At 38.0% G+C, this 23,886-nt stretch overlaps 2 protein-coding genes and 2 non-coding genes across 5 annotated transcripts; 3 read left to right on the top strand and 1 right to left on the bottom strand.

Moving 5' to 3' along the window:
• Nucleotides 1-2,546: 2,546 nt before the first annotated feature.
• Nucleotides 2,547-2,619, bottom strand: TRNAE-CUC (transfer RNA glutamic acid (anticodon CUC)). Its single transcript has one exon. It is a non-coding gene; the product is annotated as a tRNA-Glu (tRNA).
• Nucleotides 2,620-2,650: 31 nt separating this feature from the next.
• Nucleotides 2,651-10,349, top strand: LOC132035019 (protein CHAPERONE-LIKE PROTEIN OF POR1, chloroplastic). Of its 2 annotated transcripts, none has more exons than XM_059425348.1 (5): nt 2,651-2,844; nt 7,625-7,774; nt 7,889-7,989; nt 9,110-9,554; nt 9,884-10,349. In XM_059425348.1, the coding sequence occupies exons 2-5, from the start codon at nt 7,662-7,664 to the stop codon at nt 10,032-10,034; spliced, it is 810 nt and encodes a 269-aa protein (XP_059281331.1). In that variant the 5' UTR covers nt 2,651-2,844; nt 7,625-7,661; the 3' UTR covers nt 10,035-10,349. The 2 variants fall into 2 exon arrangements, with proteins under 2 accessions (XP_059281331.1, XP_059281327.1); XM_059425344.1 differs by having other exon boundaries at nt 2,657-2,844; nt 7,886-7,989.
• Nucleotides 10,350-12,406: 2,057 nt separating this feature from the next.
• On the top strand, nt 12,407-15,654 carry LOC132035016 (fructose-bisphosphate aldolase 1, chloroplastic-like). Its single transcript, XM_059425340.1, has 6 exons — nt 12,407-12,647; nt 13,654-13,923; nt 14,019-14,128; nt 14,410-14,500; nt 14,609-14,878; nt 15,196-15,654. Exons 1-6 carry the CDS (start codon nt 12,486-12,488, stop codon nt 15,472-15,474), a joined length of 1,182 nt encoding a protein of 393 aa, XP_059281323.1. The 5' UTR covers nt 12,407-12,485; the 3' UTR covers nt 15,475-15,654.
• A 5,632-nt stretch (nt 15,655-21,286) lies between these two features.
• Nucleotides 21,287-21,403, top strand: LOC132048434 (U5 spliceosomal RNA). Its single transcript, XR_009412977.1, has one exon. It is a non-coding gene; the product is annotated as a U5 spliceosomal RNA (small nuclear RNA).
• The last annotated feature ends 2,483 nt before the right edge of the window (nt 21,404-23,886 follow it).

The following is a 23,886-nucleotide window of genomic DNA, read 5'->3' as shown; positions in this document are numbered from 1 at the left end:
TAGGCATATTTGAAATCTAGATTAGAAATCATGAAGAACGATACTAATATTGCTATCATTCAATTTAGGTCAAATCCAACCCTAGAATTTGGGAAACGGGGCCCACAGGGTCAAAACGGAAAATTCGGGAGTAAAATATCAAATTAAGCACTAGGTGATCATAACCCAACAAAGAATTGCTAATTTAACTCATGGAATCCCCTAATTTCGAATTCGAAGCAAAACCCCCAATTTTGGGTATAAACCCTAACTCTTTGATTCAAGAATTCAACACTAATAATGGAATATAAATGATTAACAACCTTAGATTCATCAAAATCTAGCATAAACCCCATCAATTTCATCATTAACAAGCATAGACAGAACATTCATCAAAACCCACTTTTAATCTCCCATAACTAAGGAATTGATAAGGGAAGAGGAATTAGATGATTAGAATTAATGAAATAGCAAAAGGATTAGGAGAACTTACCACCAAGAATCTTCACTACTAATCTCCAAGAACAGATCCCAAGAGCTCTATTTTCGTAATGGTATTAAATGAGGGACTAAAGGCTTTTAACACTGCATTAACTATACTCATTGCCTGTCACCCGCTTTGGCGACGCCGGTCCCTTGACCGCTTCAGCGGTCAAGCCCAATTGGCTTAGACCGCTCCAGCGATCAAGCCCAATTGGCTTAGACCGCTCCAAAAAGTAGGGGCGACCGCTCCACGGTACCGCCGCCTGCCGGGCACCGCACACAGAAATCCACCCAAGTTTCACAATTCAATCTGATTTTTCGACTAATTCCCGAGGCCATCTGCTCACATACCACACACATAGACACACATAAAAACACGTTACGAACACGCTCGTGGCCTCAGAATTCCCAACGGAGGTCTCGTTGACTGAGTCAACTCCTGATACCTGAATTTCAATTTCCCAACTCAAGTCCCAAAATGCATCCGAGTGCATTGGGAACCGAACCAGATATACACACGAATTCTAAACTACCATCCAGACCTCTCGGAATCGACGGATTTCCGGAAAAGGTCCGTTTACCCAAAAGTCAACTTTTGGGTCAACTCTTTTCCACTTAAAGCCTACATTTCACAAACATTGCCCGAATCCGATCTAGACACCTCGGGAACCGTGTCAATGGTCCCCTCGGGTCAAAAGTGAGCTAATCAATGGTCTGGAAACAGCGAAAATGTCGGAAAGACTATAACAATCAAACGGGTCGTTACAGACCATGAGTCAGCTACTTAACAAAAAATCCATCAAGCCCTATGACCTTCAATAAAACTGAGTGAAAAAGTTAAATCCCAGATTTTATAGTGAGATAACCAACGCTTTCCTACATGCTACAACCAAACAACCCCTTATCTTTTTCAAAGAAAGTATTGTGTTCACGTTAGTGACGGAGCCAGAAATCTCGTCATGCATGTTCAAATTTTTAAGAAATCGATATAATTTTTTGCGTTGAATGCGTGCTCAGAAAATTTTAAATCAAACAATGCAGTTATTTGGCTAAACCATACAAATACTTGAATAGAAATATAATTTTATAAATCAAAACTAACATAAAAAAGACAAAAAAAATTCTACTAATAAATCGTATAATTTAAATAATTTATCACAATTATGGCGGAAGAGTAGAACTCTAGAGCTTTTTGTTAAAGATTTTTTTTTCTACGACTTGACTTTAAAACTTTAAGATTTGCTTAATGAAAAAAATATTTGATTTTACATAACTTTAAAGTTTTAAGATAAAGGTTTGGTTTGTCTTAACAGTTTCTCCACCATAAATAAAATGGTCCAAAATACAGCGCACAAAGCTACTGCTAGGAATCGAACCTGCGCCCTTAAGAAGATAATGAACAACCTAGACCGTTGGGCCACAACTCTCTCTTAAAGTTTTAAGATAAAGGTTTGGTTTGTCTTAGCAGTTTCTCCACCATAAATAAAATGGTCCGAAATACAGCACACAAAGCCACTGCTAGAAATCGAACCTGCGCCCTTAAGAAGATAATGAACACCCTAGACTGCTGGGCCACAACTCTCTCTGATGTCAAGGGTGTTCAATTTAATATATAGCCGCACATAAATTGATATTTTGCCTATTTACCCAGTATAATTTTCCATCAAAGGGTGTTTGGCTGAACACCCTTGGGAGGGTGTAGCTCCGCCCCTGGTTCACGTGTGTGTTAGGCATGTAGGACTCCATAATGAAAGTAGAGAAAATAAGTCTACAAGTGCATTCCGCATTGCTTCTCTCCACCACACCCCATCTCATCTTCTAACTCCACCCCTTCACACCCACCCCAACTCCCCTATCCCACCTACCTCCATAGTATTTGTTCAGATTATATACAAATGCTTTTATAATAATGTCTTTTTGCTTGCGAACCGAACACAAGAAATACAATAATGTCTTTTTGCTTGCGAACCGAACACAAAAAAATAAATAAGAGATAGACTTATTTTCCTAGAAACATTTTCCTTTATACCGAACACACCCTAAAAATCAATATTTGTTGAGATTATATAAAAAACAAATAAAACTTCCGTTGCCGGGACTTGAACCCGGGTCTCTCGGGTGAGAGCCGAGTATCCTAACCAACTAGACTACAACGGATTTGTCAGTACTGTCAAACGATCTTATATAAGGCCTGAACGCTTTAGGCTCAAAACCATCATTCCCTGCTTCGACAATAGGTGTTTCTTGGCTACTTCTATCCACTGGGGAACTCGAAATCCCACTTCAAATGTCTGTCGCCTAAGGAATTGGCTGCCCTCTACTTCACCTTTTTCCAAGCTACAGCAACAAGAACAACGCAGCAACTCCTTTAATAACCACCAGGTTCTCATTTTGTTTTCTAAGCTTACTTGGATTGTTACCCCATTTCCATTTCTTTTACTGTTTCAATTCGTTAATATAGCTCCAATCTCTTAAAATATTTAATCTTTATCGAATTTGGGGTAGTGGGGTTTCATTTATGTTGTGGAAGAGGGGGTGGAAAAGTTAATTTACACTGTGTAAACTATTGTACTTCTGGAATGTGTTATTGTCATGGGGCTGGAAAAGCTTCATTTATCCAATGAACAAAATGAAAAATTGAGTACACAATACCGAGTAGAAATTGCTCCGTAGTAACTAGTCAGTAGGCATGGTTATTTCTCAATTGAGATTGAGAAAAAGATATTCCGTCCCAATTTAAGTGTCTTACTTTCCTTTTTGGTCTGTCCTAAAGGAGTGCCTCTTTCTATATTGAGTAAGTTGACATTTCAAACATACAAGTTTATAACCACAAGATTTAAAGGACATTTTAGTACATTATACACATCTTTAATTTCGGACCACAAGATTTAAAAGTCTCAAGTTTTTAAACTCTGTGTCTAGTCAAAGTAAGACACTTAAATTGGGATGGAGGGAGTAATAATTAGAGAAGTGGCAGAAGGGATGAACAAGTTCAGTTGACAAACCTGTTAGGTTCGTTGTGTCATTGGAACAAAGCGGACAAAGCCTCACAAGCGTACTAGGATGTGAATGACTTGTTTAAAAGGAAAGCCAATAACGAATTTGATTTGCTGAATGGACATACAAGATGATTGCATCATAGGTTCTAATCCCATTTCTTCCGGCACTGAAATTAAACAGGAGGGTGAATTACGTGAGAGAAAGAACCTATTTGGTGGGGTCTCGTTCCCTGGAGTACAAGATTGCACTTCTTAGTGACTATGAGCAGGAGCTCATTGTGCCTTGTTTTTCTTTGACTAGTTCTTGAGCGTGTTGGTGGATTATACAGATGCTGAAAGAGCACTTGAAAGCTTTACAAACAAGCGAAAACAAGTATTATCTGTTCTATTTTCTTAGTTTAGTAAAGGAATTTTCCCTTACTAGTAAAGTGATAAAGTAGGACGCTATTTGATGAAGAAAACAAACTCTAGGAAAGTATTTTAGGTAGCTCAGTTGATTAGAGCAAAGGATTGAATACTCTTTTCGGTGGTTCAAACTATCTACAGTCTGATAAATAGGAAATAATGTTATTAAGTTGACTTCTAATTTGATGCTGCATACGGTTACTCCTCTTGAAACAGGATTTATTACTTTTTTCTTCTTGGTGGTATCTTCAGTAGATTAGTTCTTAATCGTTTTGTGATATCTAATAGTATGAAGCCATAGGAGTGGTAATCCAAATGACAGTTCTACTTTCTCCCTAGCTCTCATGTGGTTCATGCTTTTTGGAATGGTCTTGCTGCAGTTGTCACAGTGTTCTCGGATATTTTACTGTTTTAGTTAGTATAATCTGCCGATCAAGACTTGACAGATTTTTAGTGTCTACTTCTTGGGAGGAGTTGGTACCCAATGTGATCCAGTTTCCTCTTCCGCAGCTGATATCAGACCATCCACCTATCATGTTGGATGGTAGTAGAGGAAGATGAATAAGATGTCCTTTAGATTTGAGAACATGTGGCTGAAACTGGCGGATTTCAGGGAGAGAGTGGCTGGTTGTCTAGTAATTATGTGGTGGAGGGGAGGCCTTCTTATAGGCTTGCCAAGAAGTTGAAATTGCTTAAAAGAGACGTAATGGTTAAAGGAGACATAAAGGTGTGGAATACTGAGGTGTGAGAAGGAGAGGAAAGAGGAGCTGAAAGCTAGCTGATTTGACCTTGGCCCGAAAAGTGAGGGTGTTATGGTTGGCGGAGGGGGACTCCAACACAAAATCTTTCAATAGGGTAGCCATTGCAAATAGGAGGGGAAACTTCATAGAGTCGGTGGAGGTTAACAGGGTAAGGCATGCAGGGGAGGAGCAAGTTCATGCAGGGGAGGAGCAAGTAGAGGGGGCAATTCTAGACTTCTAAGAACGTTTGTACAAAGAGGAAGCAGATTGGAGGCCAAGAGTGCGGATATTTAGAAAGGGCTATTGACGAGGAGGAGGTAAAAAAGGCGGTGGAGTGTTGTACAAATGATAAAGCTCTAGATCCTGATGGTTTCTCTTTGGCTTCCTTGCAGGATTGCTGGAACATGGTCAAATTTGACGTGATGGATACTATTGTGGAGTTTCAGGAAAGGGGTGAATTTAAAAAAAGTTTGAATACTTCGTTTATTGTCATCATTCCTAAACGGGAGAGACCCACAAGCATGAAGGACTATAGACCCATTAGTATAGTGGGAAGCATCTATAAGATCATCTCTAAGGTGCTTTCCTTTAGACTTAAAAAGGTGCTGGATGAGACTAGCTCTACTTCGCAGAATGCTTTTGTGGAGGGTAGACAGATTTTGGATGCGGCTTTGGTGGCGAACGAAGTGGTGGATTCAAGGAGAATACAAGGAGTGCCAGCTGTATTGTGCAAACTTGATCTCGAAAAGGCCTCTGACCATGTGAATTGGAATTCCCTAGGCTCTATTATGCTTCAGATGGAGGTCGGGTAAAAGTGGAGAAAATGGATCAAATTTTGCATCTCTTCAGTGAGATACTCTGTTTTGGTGAATGACAATCGGCATGGTTTTTTTGGGAGTTCGAGGGGTCTGGGACAAGGAGACCCATTGTCATCGATGTTATTCATCTTAGTTATTCATCTTTGAGCAAAATGATAGATAGAGCCATCTTGGGAGGGTATATATAAAGGGTCTCAATGTTGCGGTTGAGGTTGTAGGGACAATCTCGGTTTCACACTTGTTGTTTGCGGATGATACCTTGGTTTTTTGTGATGCGGATGTGACCCAATTGGATTATTTAGGCCAAGTGCTAAATTGGTTCCAGGTGGTGTCATGACTTAAAATTAACTTGAGGAAGTATGAGATTATCCCATTAGGAGAGGTGGAAGATATTGGATTGCTCGCTCAAGTTTTGAATTATAGTGTTGGTGCTCTCCACGACTACCTATCTTGTATTACCGTTAGGTGCTTCGGATAAGGATCTTATAGTGTGGAATTCGGTTCTTCAGAGGGTCGAGAAGAGATTAGCTGTTCAAAGGAGGAAATGAAGTGCTTATTAAGAGCACTATATCGAGCATCCCCACTTATTACATGGCTTTTTTTTCATGCCTTAGCTTCGGTCACAGGAAAGTTGTAAAAGATTCAGAGAAACTTTTTGTGGGATGCATGGGATGGGACAAGGAAGTTTCACTTGGTGTGGTGGGAGACAACCACATCTCCTAAAATATGGGGAGGCCTTGACATCAAAGATTTAAAGGTGTTTAACAAAGCTTTACTGGGCAAATGGCTTTGGAGATTCGGAGTGGAGGAACAAATTTTTGGATAGGGGTGATAATTGATAAATATGGAGTTGTGGGCGAGGCATGGAGAACTAGATATGTCACTTTGCCTTTTGGGTGTGGTTTGTGGAGGAATATTATGAAGGATGGGATGATTTTAGTATAAACATCTCATTTAAGGTAGGAGACAGGAGGAGAGTTAATTTTTTGGATCATAGTTGGTGTCGGGACGACTTATTGAAAGATGATTCCAGAGTCATTACCAAATATCATGCCAGAGAGATTCGACTATTCAGCAAATCAGGGTGACACAAGCTAGGGAGTTCTTTTGGGATTTGAGTTCCACGATTGAGAGGTGACAGAGTTGTAAAGATTGATGACTACCCTCCATAGACAAGTCACTCAGTCTGATAACCCTGATGTTCTATGGTGGGGGTTGGGCAATAATGGAAGGTTTTCTTTTAAGTCATTTTACGAGAGTTTTGGTTACGGAGTTAGAAGCTTTTCTACGTAGTGCAATTTGGATACTTAAGGTGCCGAGAAAGGTTGCTTTTTCACTTGGCTAGCTACTAGAGGGGTCATCTTGATGATGGAAAACCTTAGAAAACGGAAGGTTGTTTGTGTCAGCTGGTGTTAGGCAGGCAAGGATGTTGATCATCTTCTTCTACATTGTGGTCTAACCATGAGGTTATGGTGGGATATGCATAGATGGTTCGGCATTTCATGGGTAATGCGAAAAACTGTGAAAGAGTTGACGTTCTAATGTAAAAGCGGGAGAAGAAGGAGAAGAATGTGGTCCCTTTTGCATTAATGTGGGTTGTTTGGAGAGAGAGAAACAAGAGAGCTTTTGAGGGGGGGTAGAGTCGAGTTTTGCTTAGTTGAGGAGTAGTCTCCGATCACTTTTTTTATTTTTTATCGTGCACCCATAGAGTTCCTTGCTGTATAGAAGACACACCAATCATTTCCTTTTCCAGATTCTTTACCTTTTGGTAGAACCCTTGTATACGGCCAGCTTTTTGGCCATGTTTATGAATGAGAATATATCTACTTGATTAAAAAAAGAAGGTATAGTCTGCTGAATAAATCGTAGTATAAGCGCAGGTTTACAGATTTCAGGTTACCTGTATCGAACTATGTATTTGACTGATTCCCACAATTCCTATCTTCTTCCCTTCTCTTTCCCTCCTTGCATATGCTTGAATTTCACGCTAATGCTTCACTACATAATTCTGTTTTAATTGTTGAGCTTTCTTCTTCAGTATGCAACATTGGAAGTCAATTCTTTTTCTTTGTAGGATTTGATTCTTTGCAGAGAATCTGCGTCGAACTTTTAAGTATCTTACATCACTTACTATTGGACTTCTATGGATCATTTCTTTTAGTTGGGTCTTCTGATTTCTTCTCACTCAAATTATATGCAGTTTCTCAGTTTGTCAACAAATAGTAAGGTGGGCTACAATGGCAACATCAGGATTAGCTGCTAGTCCTATAAAATACTGTCTCCACTTACCTGTACAATGTCCAGGGTTGCGTGAGAAGAGAGTTTCAGCTTCTATCTTAGGGAGATCAAGGTACATGCTCTATCAAGTGTGGTTTTGATAAGTTTTACTTTTTCTAAGAGTTCACTCAAATGGTAGAACGTTCCTGATTGATCGTTTTCATTTTCTTTGTTTATCATATAGAAGTTGCTGTACTGGTTCTACACAGAAGTATCACCCAAGAAGAATGCCTATAGTCAAGTGTGCAATGGAAGCTTCTTTTGGTGGTTCTACCGATGACTCTGCTGGTAATTTTGATGGCTCTTCTCTTAATCTAGCTTCTTTATAATTTGAAGAAGTTATGCCTGAGTTACACAGTTGTTGAGATGCATATGGACTCATTTTCAGAAGTTTATGAATGTGGATTTTCTTCTGTTCTCTTTTTGCCATTCCTTTAGATATCTACTCTGTTGAAAGATGTGATGTGAGCAAAATAAGGTCTCCATTAAATTATTATCGATGATAAATAAGCAGCAGAGGAAGCTGGAATCTTGAGAAACAAGTCCTTCATGTCTTAAATGTGTTTGCCGCTTTTTGCATGTGTTTGGTATGGAGGAAAATATTTTTCAATTTTCCAATGTTTGGTTAGTAAAAAGTTTTGGAAAACATTTTCTGTAGGGTAACAACTTCCTTAAAAATGAGGAAAATGACTTCTCTAGTGGAAATAGGGAAAACAAGTTACACAAGTGTCATTCCACATTGATTGTCTCTTCCCCACACTCCAACACATCACTCTCCTACCCCACCCTTATAGCTCCCATCCCCACCACCCCCACACTCCTACCCGGCTACCCACACCCTCACCTCCCATGTATTTGCGTAGATTATATACAAATATTTTTGGGATAATATTTTCTGCTCACGTACTAAACACAAGAAAATAAGTAAGAAAACTACTTATTTTCCAAGAAATTTTTTTCATGGAAAACATTTTCCTTCGTACCAAACGCACCCTTTATTTCTTTTGTTTTTTGGTGGGTCTATCAAATTTAATCATGTCTAGCAGATTGAGAGGCTGCACTTACTGCAAGGAAGTATCCCCTTAGATGCATTATATCAATAGATGTAGTAACATTGGGAAGATACCTAAAGATTTCTATAGTAGATGACTTTCTACTTGGATTCAGAATTAACATAAATCCCGTGGTTATCAGAAAGAAATATCTGCCTTTTCGTTTTTGTACAGAAAAAGACATTTCCAATTATAACTTCTTAAGTCGTCTACATGTGAATATGCACAAAATAGCACAGAGCCTGCTATGCTTCTTAATTACCTTTCAGTTCAATAATCCGAGTTCTTTATTACTTTTTTTAGTTGCTCTTGTTGATGCATTTTCTTCTCGGTGTGTGTTGTTTCTTCAAGTGCAGCTATCTTTCCGAGAATCAATGTGAAGGACCCATACAAACGACTTGGAATTAACAAGGAAGCTTCTGAGGATGAAATCCAAGCTGCTAGGAACTTCCTAATACAAAGATATGCTGGTCATAAACCAAGCGTGGATGCAATTGAAGCTGCCCATGATAAAATAATAATGCAGAAATTCTACGATAGAAAGAACCCAAAAATTGATATTAACAAGAAAGTCAGGGAAATGAAACAATCTCGCTTTGTACAGGCTGTCACTAGCAGGTTTAGGACACCAGCTACAAAGTTCATTGTGAAAACTTCCATTGCTTTCATAGTCCTTGGAGCTCTCACAGTTCTCTTTCCCACTGAAGAAGGTCCAACCCTTCAAGTTGCCATTTCCCTCATCACTGCCATATATTTCATTCATGATCGGTTAAAGAGCAAACTTCGAGCTTTTCTATATGGGTATGCTTTAAATTTTTCTCTGACCTAGCTGTTTTGCCTTTTTAATATGGGTCATTATTATCTGCACAGTTGACTTAATACTTAATGACTAACAAAGAAAACTGCCCTGAGACTTATGTTACATGGACACAAATTTTGCCTTGATGGTGTATAGCTCAGTAAAGCACTTACTCAAAATTAGTTGTAGACATTAAAGTTAGTCATGGAATTATGTCTTTAAGTTTTTGAATTCCTAGACTTCTTCCATGTATTAACCTTCCTATTTGATAGTCAAGGTGTTCTCATTTTTTTGTTTTGCTAAAGTCTTTCTTGATTATATTGTGGTGCAGAGCTGGTGCTTTTATTTTCTCTTGGCTTTTGGGGACATTCTTGATGGTGTCTGTGGTTCCTCCCATACTGAAAGGGCCAATGAGTTTGGAGGTGACAACTTCACTGATTACGTATGTACTTTTGTGGATTTCTTCTACTTACCTCATATAGAACGGTTTCATCATCTCAATTTTGTTAGAGAAGTACTTCTAAACGAGAGCAAGAAATTGAAACTCAGGCCAAGTGCCATGATTGTTGGTAACAGCTTGTATTGCTAAGATCTAGTGAGATTTTTGATGCAAGGAATTGTAGATTTATGGAATGAGACCTTCTTTTCTTTGAAATCGGTGATTCTTCAGGCTAAATGCTGCTTATTAGGCCTAAGAGTGATTCTTAGGATTGCTGTTCTGGCTAAATGTTTGGTGCTGTTCACTTGCCATTTGAGTATTTTGTTAATTATTTTTTTGGACAAAAAACTAAGCTATATCACTTGACCATGATTAGCTGATTCCTTAATTTTTGACTATTGGTCCAAGAAAAAAACCTTGGTTTAGTGTGAACACCATGTGCGAGTTGGTATGCATAGAATATCTACCCGGTTCTTCTCATCTGCACGTGTGGGCTTGTCCGAACACATACATATGCCTTGTTTTTAACAATAGAACACACACACACACACACACACACACTCTTGTTTTTCACATTTGATACCACACCATTGATTTAACACTTAAAATGTTGTGGTTGTGCTTAGGCATGTGATGGGTATTGCATAAGCACAATCTCAGCTGTAACAGTTGAGGAAGAAACAAAGGAAAGGAAATTTGGCTACACAACTGTAGTCTAGTGGTCGTTTGTCATGGGATGTGTTGAGTGGCTTAAGAGTGATGACATTATTTCTGAAAAATTCCATGGGCCATTATTGAATTCCAGCCGCTAACCTGACACTTGTTTGATCACTTGATGTGATGTACTATGTGCTTACCTTTTCTTGTTTAGAGTGGTTGAATGGAGCGGTAGATCTTTGGCATACCACCTCAAACCAGATATCGGAATGAAGAACTTCTAAGGAGAAAGCATTTTTTTGCCTTTACCTGCTTTAGTGGGCCTACCCAGCGCGAACTCGGATTAGTTAGATTAATGAGCTTCAATATTGGATGATTTAACAAGGAAAAAAAAGGATGTTTTTGGGTATGATTAAGCATGAAATAGGTGCTTTACCCCCTTCGTCGACCTACCCGATGCAAAATTCAAATTGGTTAGACCAGTGAGCTACTAATATTCGACGATTAAGCCAAAAAAAGGAATATTCTAGGCATGAAGCATGAAATGGTCAGCTTGTGAGGTTTGTCCAGATACCAGTCGCCTAGTATTTTTTTTTTTCTTCAGATGTTACAAGCGAAAGAGGAATAAATTCTTTCGTCTGGTTTATCACCACATTGCTTCAGTAACTTTTTGCCATGTTGAAAGGGAAACGTGTGCATCCCTCAATTGTCCAAATAAAATCAATTTGGTAGGACCTGCCAATCTCATCACATCAACCTTTCTTTGTACGGTTGTTAATCTTCCTTTTCCGAATGAAACAAAGATTGAGCCACTTATTACAATCGACCACCCATTTTTTTGAAAGAGAAAAAAGCTATAATTATAAATCACGATAAAATTTATGGAAGCATTGGTTTATATATTCTCTTAGTCTTGACTTGATAGAACCCAAATTTGACTGCATTAGGAATTTTAACTTGCGTTGTAGGATAATCAGAGCCTCAAAATTCAACTAGTGCTTGATAGCTAGTCCCTTCTAGCAACCAGATTCGACGGTACTGTGCGAAGTCTAGTGAAAGATAAAGGACACAAAATAATAGAATTATTACTAGGTGTTTATTTAGGCACAGAGTTCCAGATTTGTAAATATTTATTCGCGTCCAATATATATTCACATTATTACATAGAACCAAAAAATTTAACCTTAGATGTTAATGTACAAATAAAGTGCGAATACGTTAAATGTGCATATTAAAAATACATATCTTGCATTTATTAGTTTAGTTTTTAAACACTTCTCCGTTGACTTATCCCTCCTTTCGACTATCATGGATTGGTGTGAACATTTTATGAGCGTAAGTATTTACTCATTAGTCCATTTGTTCCCATTTATGTGGAATTTTTCGAATTTTGAGAGTCAAAACTTTTTTATTTTAACCATGAATTCGGACATTAAATCTTAAATTTTTTATATATTCGAAAACGCAAGTGACGAGAAACTAGCTAAACTATGTTCTTCAATCTAATCCTCCATGTTAATTTGATCAAAAAGTATTTTTAACCACAAAACCCATTACTCCAAGATTAACCCACCTTCAAGAGGAACCTCTGGCACCTCTCGTCCTGTTAGCTCAGTTTCGTGTAATTCCTAGTTTTGTCCAGCCAGGTCAGCAAGTTATCAAGCCAATTGTCACTTGTTTATTGGTCAGTGTATTATGGCCTCAAATGGCATATCTGCTGGTACTATATAAACATATTGAGCATGAGGCTCTACGAGTATTTATAAACACAAGAAGTAAACAACCAAAAAGATAAGGAACTTATAGCTGAGGAGAGAAAGATAAGGAAAGAAAAGAAATGGCATCATCAGCATCTCTCCTCAAGACATCACCAGTCATTAACAAAACTGACTTCATAAAGGGTCAGGCCCTTCGCCAGCCTTCGGTCTCCGTTGTCCGGTGCCAACCTTCCGGACTCACTGTCCGTGCCAGCTATGCTGATGAGCTCGTCAAAACCGCGGTACGTACTGCTAAAAGCATTATGAATTTTGCTTATATGTACTGATGATTTTCACACTATCAGTGTATTTTAACGTGTTGTAGCAAGTTAAGGATTAATTTAATCAAGTAAATTGTTGCTCTGTTACTTACTAGTGTGTTGTTTCACTTGAGGTTTTGCAAGATAGAAGTTGCAATTACCATCTTACTCTCTTTTCCACTGCTTAATAGCATTTCATCAAATTTCTTTTACTAGCAAGTAGCAAATAACGTAGTTCCTGTCCACTAGTTGCCTTTCCTATAGAAGACTTTTATTGGCTTAATACATCGATAGCCCTTTAAACTTGTCATTAATTTCACTTAGACACTCAAACTACAGCTTGTTTCGATTGAGCACCTGAGCATAGATAAAGTGTTCATATTAAACACTTTTGATTCAAATTTTGGATTTTTTTGCATGTGTTCTTAAGTGCCATTACATGGATAAGTTAACCAATTAAATTATGTCACCTCCTTTATTTATATGCATTAGCCTCAATAAGCTATAAAACCTCAGGTCTGTTCCACTTGAGACAGATGTGTATAATTAAAGGAGGTAACATACTTTATGTGGTTAACTTAACAATCTACGCTTGAGAACACGCACAAAAGTTTTTCCAAAAAGTGTCTAATAGGAGCACTTTATCATGTTCAGGTGCTCGATTGGCACAAGCCATAGTTTGAATGTTTAAACGAAATCTATTGACAAGTTTAAGGGGCTGCTGATGTATTAAGTCACTTTTATTTGTGTGTCATGTGAATGATTAAGCTGAAAAAAGAAAAACCCTTATAAAAGGTTGTACTGTGATACTGTTGGTTTAAACACAAGCTTCTAGGAAATAGCATGTGAATATATCATAAGGGCTAAACAAGATTAAGAAGTATTTTCAAATGGCTAAACCCTTGTATGAAAGTTCGTCAAGGTACATGAAGCATTAGCTGATCATATAAACTATTAGCTGATCATATAAACTAACTGTTGACTGTAGAAAACTATTGCAACTCCTGGTCGTGGAATTTTGGCCATGGATGAGTCAAATGCTACCTGCGGGAAGCGTTTAGCTTCAATCGGATTAGAGAACACTGAAGCTAATCGCCAGGCATACAGAACCCTTCTTGTTTCAGCTCCAGGACTTGGTCAGTACATTTCAGGTGCCATCCTTTTTGAGGAGACACTCTACCAGTCCACTGTTGATGGAAAGAAAATTGTTGATGTACTTCGTGAGCAGAACATTGTTCCTGGAATTAAGACTGACAAGGTAAAGATCAGTATGCCGGCTTCTCTTAAATTCTTGATTAATATTTAGTTGTCATGTTTAACAAGTTATAATTATGATTTTAATGAAAACTACAGGGTCTAGTTCCCTTGGCTGGTTCAAACGATGAATCTTGGTGCCAAGGTCTTGACGGCCTTGCCTCCCGCTCTGCTGCTTACTACCAACAAGGCGCTCGTTTTGCTAAATGGTAGAATATTTTTCTATTTTCATATATAAATTGAATGGCATTCACTTCATGTTCATTGAGAATGTAAATGAAATTTTACACAATTAGTGCAATTTAACCTGTTGTAGAAGACTAGTTACCTTGTTTTCTGGGTTACTGATGCCACTTATTATTATGAATAATTACCACCTGATAGCATAAAAAGTATTAATAGTAGTATAATATAAGTACAAATTAAACTCAATGGAGAAACAAATGCTTACTTGAAGCCCTTCTTATCTTCTTCATTGTGAATCTTACAGGCGTACTGTGGTCAGCATTCCCAATGGTCCTTCTGCACTAGCAGTGAAAGAAGCAGCTTGGGGTCTCGCTCGCTATGCTGCAATTTCTCAGGTAATTAAGCCGGCAAATAGCTAATGGTGACACAATAAATATGATGCAATTCTCCGTTCTTGGAGTTCCAAGATGATTAACAGAGAAACTTCTTGTCAATTGTTGCAGGACAATGGGTTGGTACCAATTGTTGAGCCAGAGATTTTGCTTGATGGTGAACACAACATCGATAGGACCTTCGAGGTTGCCCAGAAGGTGTGGGCTGAAGTTTTCTTTTACCTTGCCCAAAACAATGTCATGTTTGAAGGTATCCTCTTGAAGCCTAGCATGGTCACCCCTGGAGCTGAGTGCAAGGAGAGGGCCACCCCTGATCAAGTTGCCGATTATACCCTCAAGCTCCTCCACAGAAGAATTCCCCCTGCTGTCCCCGGAATCATGGCAAGTACCTAAAAACTCCTATTATATAAAGAGTTTAAACAAACTTTGGGATAATTACCTTTTTGGACTGTCCTAAAAGATAATAGCCGACAAATACATATGTTTTGTATATTAAGTATAAACATACATTAATATACATATTGTATACGAAAATATACATATAATATACATAATAAGTGTGTAGGTTTTGTATATTTTGGCTAGCCCTGTAATCAAATTTTCAGCGTATGAGCCAAAAATGAAAAAGTCTCTAACTTTTATACACTGACAGTGCTAAAAGAAGCCGACTACTAATTATTCAATGTTTGCTATTACAGTTTTTGTCTGGTGGACAATCTGAAGTGGAGGCTACTCTTAACTTGAATGCCATGAACCAATCTGCCAACCCATGGCACGTATCGTTCTCATATGCCAGAGCCCTTCAGAACACATGCCTCACGACATGGGGTGGAAGACCAGAAAATGTGAAGGCAGCTCAGGAAGCTTTGCTTGTTAGAGCAAGTGCCAACTCTCTCGCACAGCTTGGCAAATACACCGGTGAGGGTGAGTCTGAGGAGGCCAAGGAGGGAATGTTCGAGAAAGGATACGTCTACTGAGTTATTTAGAACCAAATTAAGTAGGTACATGTTTCATGATGTGGCTGAGATGAACTGCATAAAAGCTTATAGCTCCTCAAGAATACTATCTTTGTTCATATAACATGTACCTTATTAGCAGTTATTGACATTCATGCGACTGAGTTCAGTTTTATGCTATTCTTCAAATTCTTCTCCAAATTATGATGCAGTCATGCACCAAATGGCCATTTAAACCAATTTCTCTGTTAAACACATTATTTGCCTATCTATGTTTTACGAGTTTTCCCCTGAAACTTTTGACTATTCCAAGATATTGAATTGCTTATAGCATATTCCGCTTTCAGAACATGCATCTTTTTCATACACAAGTAGCCAAAAGTATCTCAGTTTACCTATCTGGGCAACTAGGATTATTCATCTGTAGCAATTGGAATTCTCAAATAGGGATATACTATGGTCATCCTTTTATAAAAACTTCTTCTTAGATTATATTTGGGAGCATCATAATACAGGTGGGCTAAAAAATTGTATTCACGGTAGTACTAAGTGAATATTCTGTCAGGATAAGTTTTAGATGAAATGATTCACACACTTCAACAAACAGGACAAATGAACTTTTTTCCAAATTTAAATATATAGTTGAAAACTTCAGACAAATTTATTTATGTGTTATCCCCATATATATTCAATCTACCTCAACCACAAATCATATCGCCCCACTTCCATATGCAAGTTAAGGGACCATTGAAAGTGCACAATAACAACAATTATACCTTCCCAGTCTCAAACTAGGCGGGGTCGGCTGTATGAATTTTCAATATCATAAATGCTCTGTTTGGGTCCATAATAATATTGTTAGCTGGACAGCCCTACCAGGTCCGAACCAGTGGCCTCTTGAAAGTGTTGAATACAAAGACAACATGAACAAGCTTGACTGAGTTTTGAGCATTTCAATAACTAGAGAAGGAGGATTCTCTTACACTTGTTACTTGGATCAAAACTATATTGCCCTGCTATGTATAAACTTGTTGGGAAAGAAGAATAAGAAAAGTCATTCTTTGACTTATTTTTATCATTTCTTTTGATGGTCTGTATATGTCAGGACTTGAAATCCATTACACTAACAACAACAACATCCCCAGAGTAATCCCACAAGTGCGGTTTGGAGAGGGCAGGACGTGCGCAGACCTTACCTCTACTTTTATAGGGTAGAGAGGTTGTTTCCGATAGACCCTCGGCTCAAAACAACTTGAAATCCATTATCCATGTGAGATATGAACCATAGTTTCTATTGTCATTTAGCGCAGCTTCTGTTATAAATCCCAGCAACGATAAACAGTGATTTTAAATTAACCAGTCATGGTTTTCTACTGTTTGTATTCGTTGTTGAATAATGCTTGCTTATAAAATGGAGTACTTTGCGAAGCCTAATGCTATTAAAATATGATGAAGTGCAATTCACAATTATTCTCGTTTATCTATTTTATTTAGATATTTTAATAGATAAATCAAAGCAGTAGCCTATTTATTCTTGCCTTGTTGAAAAACCATTTTTTAAGACAAGGAAGATGCTCGAGGAATGGAGGTGGAGTACGATGGTTCCTTTGTCCAAGAACAAGGGCGACATTCAAAGTTGCAACAACTATAGAGGTATCATGCTGCTAAGTCACACTATGAAAGTGTGGGAAAGGGTGGTGGAAATGAGGGTGAGGAGAGGCGTGTCCATTTCAGAGAACCAGTTCGGATTCATGCCGGGGTACTCGACTACAGAAGCTATTCATCTTGTGAGGAGACTACAGAAGCTATTCATCTTGTGAGGAGACGGGTGGAGCAATATAGAGAGAGGAAGAGAGACTTATAATAAAGTGCCAAGAGAGGTTTTATGAAGATGCTTGGAGGTTAGAGGTGTACCTGTGGTGTACATTAGGGCAATCAAGGACATGTATGAGGAAGCCAAAACCAGGGTAAGGATAGTGGGAGGAGACTCAGAACACTTCCCAGTGGAGATGAGGTTGCATCAGGAATCAGCTCTTAGCCCATTTTTATTTGCCTTGGTGATGGATGGTTTGACGCGGCAAATTCAAGGTGAGGTGCCATGGTGCATGTTATTCGCGGATGACATAGTCCTGTTTGACGAGACCCGCAACAGAGTGAATGCTAAGCGGGAGGTTTGGAGACAAACTCTGGAGTCTAAAGGGTACAAGTTGAGTAGGACCAAGACAGAATACATGGAGTGCAATTTTAGTGACGTGACACATGAGGCTGGCGTGGAAGTGAGGCTTGGTACCCAGGCCATCCAAAAGAAGGAAGTTTCAAGTATCTTGGGTCTATTATACAAAGAGATGGGGATATTGACGATGATGTCACACATCGTATTGGTGCAGGGTGGATGAAACAAAGGCTCGCTTCAGGAGTGTTGTGTGATAAGAAGGTGCCACCAAAGCTTAAAGGCAAGTTTTACAAAGTGGTAGTGAGACCGACTTTATTGTACGAGGCGGAGTCTTTGGGCAGTCAAGAACTCATACGTCCAAAAGATGAAAGTTGCGGAAATGAGAATGTTGCGATGGATGTGTGGGCACGCCAGGCGAGATAGGATTAGGAATGAGGATATCCGGGACAAGGTGGGAGTGGCATCGATGGAGGACAAGATGCAGGAAGCTCGGCTGAGATGGTTTGGGCATGTGAAAAGGAGAGACACACATGCCTCAGTGCAGAGGTGTGAGAGGTTGGCTATGGACGGTTTTAGAAGAGGTAGAGGTAGGCCGAAGAAGTATTGGGAAGAGGTGCTTAGACAGAACATGACGCAGTTCCAGCTTACCGAGGACATGACTATAGATAGGAGGCTATGGAGGACTTAGATTAGGGTAAAAGGCTAGTAAGTAGTCCCACGTATCCCTTCGTACTAGTAGTCGCAGTTTTGATCTTCATTTATTGTCCTTTGATTCTTGCAACTATATGTTGTTTCTTGTACTTCAATTATCGTATTTATCTGTGGTAGCTACTGTTTTTTTTTTCTCAGACTGCTTTATCATGGCTTTTTTGCTTTCATTAGTTTCATTTTCATATTGCTTTGAACTATTGGTGCTTATCTGACCTTTTCTCGTCATCTTTTCTCTTGAGCCGAGGGTCTTTCGGAAACAACCTCTCTATATTCCGAGATGAGGCTAAGGTCTGGATACACTTTACCCTCCCCAGACCCCATACTGTGGGATTTCATTGAGTATGTTGTTGTCGTTGTTGTTGAAAAACCATTGGAATTGTCTGAAAATAGACATACATAGTTCCTGGAGGCGAACAAACATTGAACAATAGGGAGAAAAACTTCAAATGAAGGGCTAAATCATTGAAAAGGTAGAGCAGCCACTGAGACCTAAATCGTGCTGATAGTAAATAAATAAATAAACGTTCATATCTGGCTGCTTAAAGTTCTCACACTGGCTACTTCATTTCTCGTTAACTAAGTGAAAGAATTTATGAGGAAATAAAAAGTGGAAGTGGATTTTGTATATTATTTTGTCTATCATAGATGCATCTACGAGATGACCAAAACGGTAAAGAAAGGAGGACTATTCCTTAATAATCAGAAAGAATATGGTTTGCTGTTCCTTATTGTTATGTTATTCTGCTGATCATTAAGGAATGTTTTTTGCATGTTAGAAGATTCTTTGTTTCAAAAAGTTCCTCAAGGCATTTCTCCATCCAAGAAAGTTTTTGCAAAACTTTAATCAACCATGCTTAATCCCATTCATTTCTATCAACTCCACTATTTGAATCTACTCAATCAAGAGAAAAATGAAATTGTTTTTCAGTTTTTCTAAAATTTTAGAATTGGTGTTCATGTTCAACAGTTTCAAGGCCCAGTCATTTGCCCACTATTTCATCGGGAAGTGCATTTGCCCAACCTCTGTGTTTCCTCAATGTAATTCGAGAAAGAGCTACTAACTTGGGCTCGCGGCTCCCCCCAAGAAAGCCCATGCCAAAAGTGCCTATCATCATATAGAGCCCGTTTGGCTTAGCTTATAAGTTGCTAAAAACAGCTTATTTAATTTTTTTGAGTATTTGACTGGCCAGTTTATAAGTCAATTTGTGCTTAAAATAAGTTCCCCCGTTTCGCTTAGCTTAAAAAAACAGCTTATAAGCTGCCTTTTTTAAGCCCATCCAAACAGGCTCACAATAAGGTGGAACTTTGTCCCACATCCGCTACAAGTGAGGCAATTTTTTGCGCGGAGTGCCCTTCTTTTGGGGTGGTCTTTAAATTTTGCCCCTCATATTTGTGGTCTTTAAATTATGCCCCTCATATTGCCGGTCTTTAATTTTTGCTCTTCGCGCGAGTTCGAGTTCGAACCCTCGCTCGACAAAAAATTAAAAAAAAAATCGCAAGACAAGGGTTGAATCGCGTGTATGCCGGACCCGGCATACTTTTTGTTAAGGAATTACAAATTTTATGTCGAACCCGGATACTCATACCTTATGGGCAAACTTAGCGTAAGTATGCGGTCCCAAGATAACTTTGATAATTTCTTCACAGATTATGGGTGGGGGCATACTTTTAATGGGCAAACTTTCTTCATCACAACACTTGCACATAACACAAATTGGTTCTACACTCAAGCCCCATTGTATGATCCTATTAGCGATCGCGATAGCCTTCCATATAAGCACAATCACATTGTGAAATATATTTTGGACGAGTGGCGTGTTGAAACACCATAAATTTTCAAATTGACTCTTTTTCAGGATTATCTAATAATTGCAAGAATTTAGTTCGAATCAAGCTTTTTCCAGGTTGAGAAGAAGTATGCACTTGCTCCGTGATTCTCCAAGAACTAATAATTTGTCTAACCATCCAATATGTCCGGCCAAGCACCGTTAAATTGGTCAAATCCTACTCTTTGACATAGTAGGCATGGATCCACTTTATCCATAAACTTTTATGCTGGACCCGGCATAACTTTGTGAAGGAATTATCAAAGTTATGCGGATCCAGGCATACTTATGCCAAGTCCGCCTACAAGGCATAAGTATCGGGTCCCAGACAACTTGATAAATTTCAAAAAGTTATCTTGGTGGGGGCATACTTTTAATGGGCAAACTTTCTTCATCACAACACTTGCACATAACACAAATTGGTTCTACACTCAAGCCCCATTGTATAATCCTATTAGCAAATGATCTTCCATGTAAGCACAATCACATTGTGAAATATATTTGGTCGAGTGGCATGTTGAAACACCATAAATTTTAGGTTGACTCTTTTCAGATTACCTAATAATTGCAAGAATTTAGTTCGAATCAAGCTTTTTCCAGGTTGAGAAGAAGTATGCACTTGCTCCAGGATTCAAGAACTAATAATTTGTCTAACCATCCAATATGTCCGGCCAACACGCTGTTAAATTGGTCAAATCCTACTCTTTGACATAGTAGGCATGGATCCACTTTATCCGTAAACTTTTATGGGACGGTATAACTTTGTGAAGGAATTATCAAAGTTATCTGGGATCAAGATACTTATGCCAAGTCGCCCACAAGGCATAAGTATCTCTGGTCGATAACTTTGTAATTCCTTAACAAAAGTATCTCAGTCCCAAGATAGCGAAATTTAAACTACCTGCCTTGCAAATTTTTTTTTTAAAATTTTGCCTGCGCGTGGGTTCGAACACTCGAAACCTATGGGTGTTGGCCGAAGGCAAATTTTAAAGATTTCAAATATGAGGGGCAAAATTTAAAGACCACCCCAAAAGAAGGGCAATTCTGCGAATTGCCCAAGTGAAGAAGCAAGTAGCAGGAGCCAGTATAAAACCAGCTCCTGCGCTAGAGATGAAACTCACGCAGCCACGCGATGAGCACAAAGCGAACTATTCTTTCGCCTTTTACTAAAGAATACCATGTGCGCGTCGCAAATAGTGGCATACGCTTATTTTTGGAGGGGTTCTCTTATCTGAGAACCCTAACAATTCTAGTTTAAAATTTTCTTAGTAGGTGTTTAGACATGCGATTTCATCTCATGAGATGAAATCAGCGTTTGGACATGAGATTTCATTTCTGATTTCATCTCAGGAGATGAAATACCAAATCATGATTTCAAAAAATATACATGTAAAATTTGATCCAAACGTTTATATTTTGTAAAAAAAAGACCCATAAGTTGGTAGATATATTTACCAATCATATTTATCAACCATAAGTTCGTAGATATATTGTTTGTATCATGTGGGAGGATTATATTAAAGAGTAGTTACATTACTATTCATGTTAAATTTTCCTTTTTATTGAACTAAAGTTTGATCAATTGATGTTGTATTTTTTAGAAAAGCCTTCTAGTAGCGTATTAATTTTATTATGAACTATAATTTACTCATTTGGTAAGATTGTATAAGAATTGGAAAATTTTTGATGGTTTTCACAACTTCTGGGGTTTTTATGTTTATAAAAATACGCAACTTAAGAAATTCAAATTGTATGTCCAAACATGATTTCATCTTATGATTTCATCTCATGAGATGAAATCATGTCCAAACGGCTCCTTAGTTTGATTCAAGTTTGCTGGGATCTGTACAAAGCTTTTTCTTTTCTTCAGTATAATGTAAAAGATTCATATTTCACAGAATTTCAAGGAATGCTCTTAAATTTGTGCAAGCGGTAAACTAGTGAATTCCCATAATTAGTGCCTGGTGTAGTGTTGTGGGTAAGAAGAGGTAGTATGTTTGTCTGAGTGGTTCAATTTTTTCCCAAATCACTTAAGTGAAGTGAACAAAATATGTTTCCTTTACTGATCAGATATTGATAAATACGTTGTTATGATCCCGGCGCATTTACGATTACTACTTAATTTTCCAAGTTTCTCTTTTTAATTCTAAATTTAATTCGTTCTTCACCTTGCTAATATAGCAAGTCGCTAATTGATGTTTAAGACTAAAACGGTTCATATGTAATAACAGTAGCTTCCTTTTTATTCAACGATAGTTAAGAAACTAAACTAATCAATGAGGGCTTGATACGCGAACACTAAAGAGCGAACTGGGGTTAAATAGAATGAAATGAACTGGCTAAACCCAACATACGTTTTCACAAAGTTTAACCACGCGATATCTCAATGAATGTATTGGAATTGGATACGAGAGCCAAACATGGATGTTCTTATTTGGACATCGGGCTACTGAATTTATGTTCTTAACTTCTTGGCGTGGATATTGACAGGAATTGATTGAAAGTTTTAGTATGGGCTCATGAATGCAAAATGACACAGAATTTTGAAGACTAATCTGATGAAACTGTCGGTCCACCTAATTAATTGGCTTTCTATGAAAATAATTAAATAGCACTAGACAAAACTCAATATCTTCTGGACTATCTAAAAGCAGGTTGCTCAACTTATTTTGACCTACGCAAATTGTGTCCTGACTTGTTTATTGCTTATTTCTTCTTAACATGTTGATTTTGTTTTACTCCGCTTATTTTGGCCCATAATTGTGCCACCCGTCCAGTTTTCCCCAATTAGACAGGTAGGTTTTGAGTTCTTACTTGTTACGTAACTCATCGTGGCCCAAAAAAGATGAAAAGCTCCTCCACCTGTGCATTAATAACGAAATAATCTTGAAAATTTCAAAGCTGTAGAAGCCTGTTTTAAATATTTGAAGAAAGAAAATCTAAAGAAAAAGATTTTTATTAGGACATAGTAGCTTTTAATTCTATTCGTCGTGATTAAATTGAAGAAGAAAGAGGGACTTTTATTGCTCCATATCTGGCCACACTTTGCAAGAGATAATGAAAACGTAAGTGTGATTTCATGAAATATCTCGTTTTGCCCCCTTAACCATTGAAGCAATATTTAGATTTGATGCAAGATGCCCCAACCCGCTGCAATTGTATGAGACCAACAAAAATTGAAAGTTACATTCTGAGATCCAAGTCTTAAAGTAAAAGAAATCTAACTTTGATGCATATCAATGAAAAAGTTTAATACCCTTTATTCAGAAGCCATCACTTGGCAGAAATATGTCTCAGTGAATTTACACGGCAATCGCCTCTTGCTATTTGCTTTTTTTTTCTTTGTTTAATATTTTGTGTTCTTAACCTGTTATGTTTTTACTTTTGTTAGTTTAAAGGACTAAAATAACACAATTAGGTTAACTAAAGGTTTAATGTGCATAGTCTTGTAACACAGGGACCAAAACTATAATATTGTTATAACTCAGGGACTAAAAACACAATTTTGCCTTTTGGAATTTCTGAGTACAATTTTTTGTATGTAGAAGATTCTTTGGTTTAAAAAGTTACTCAAGGCACTTCTCCATCCAAAAAAGTTTTTGAATAACTTTAATCAATCATGCCTCAATCCCAATCATTTCTATCTACTTTGCTAATTAAATCCACTTAATCAAACAAAAATTAAATCACTTTTTTGGGTTTTCCATAATTTTAGGATTGGAG

The sequence above is a fragment of the Lycium ferocissimum genome, chromosome 2 (assembly GCF_029784015.1).
Source record: "Lycium ferocissimum isolate CSIRO_LF1 chromosome 2, AGI_CSIRO_Lferr_CH_V1, whole genome shotgun sequence".
NCBI classification, from domain to species: Eukaryota; Viridiplantae; Streptophyta; class Magnoliopsida; order Solanales; family Solanaceae; genus Lycium; species Lycium ferocissimum.
Note: the sequence above shows the minus strand (reverse complement) of the source record. Positions and strands in the feature narration are given on the sequence as shown.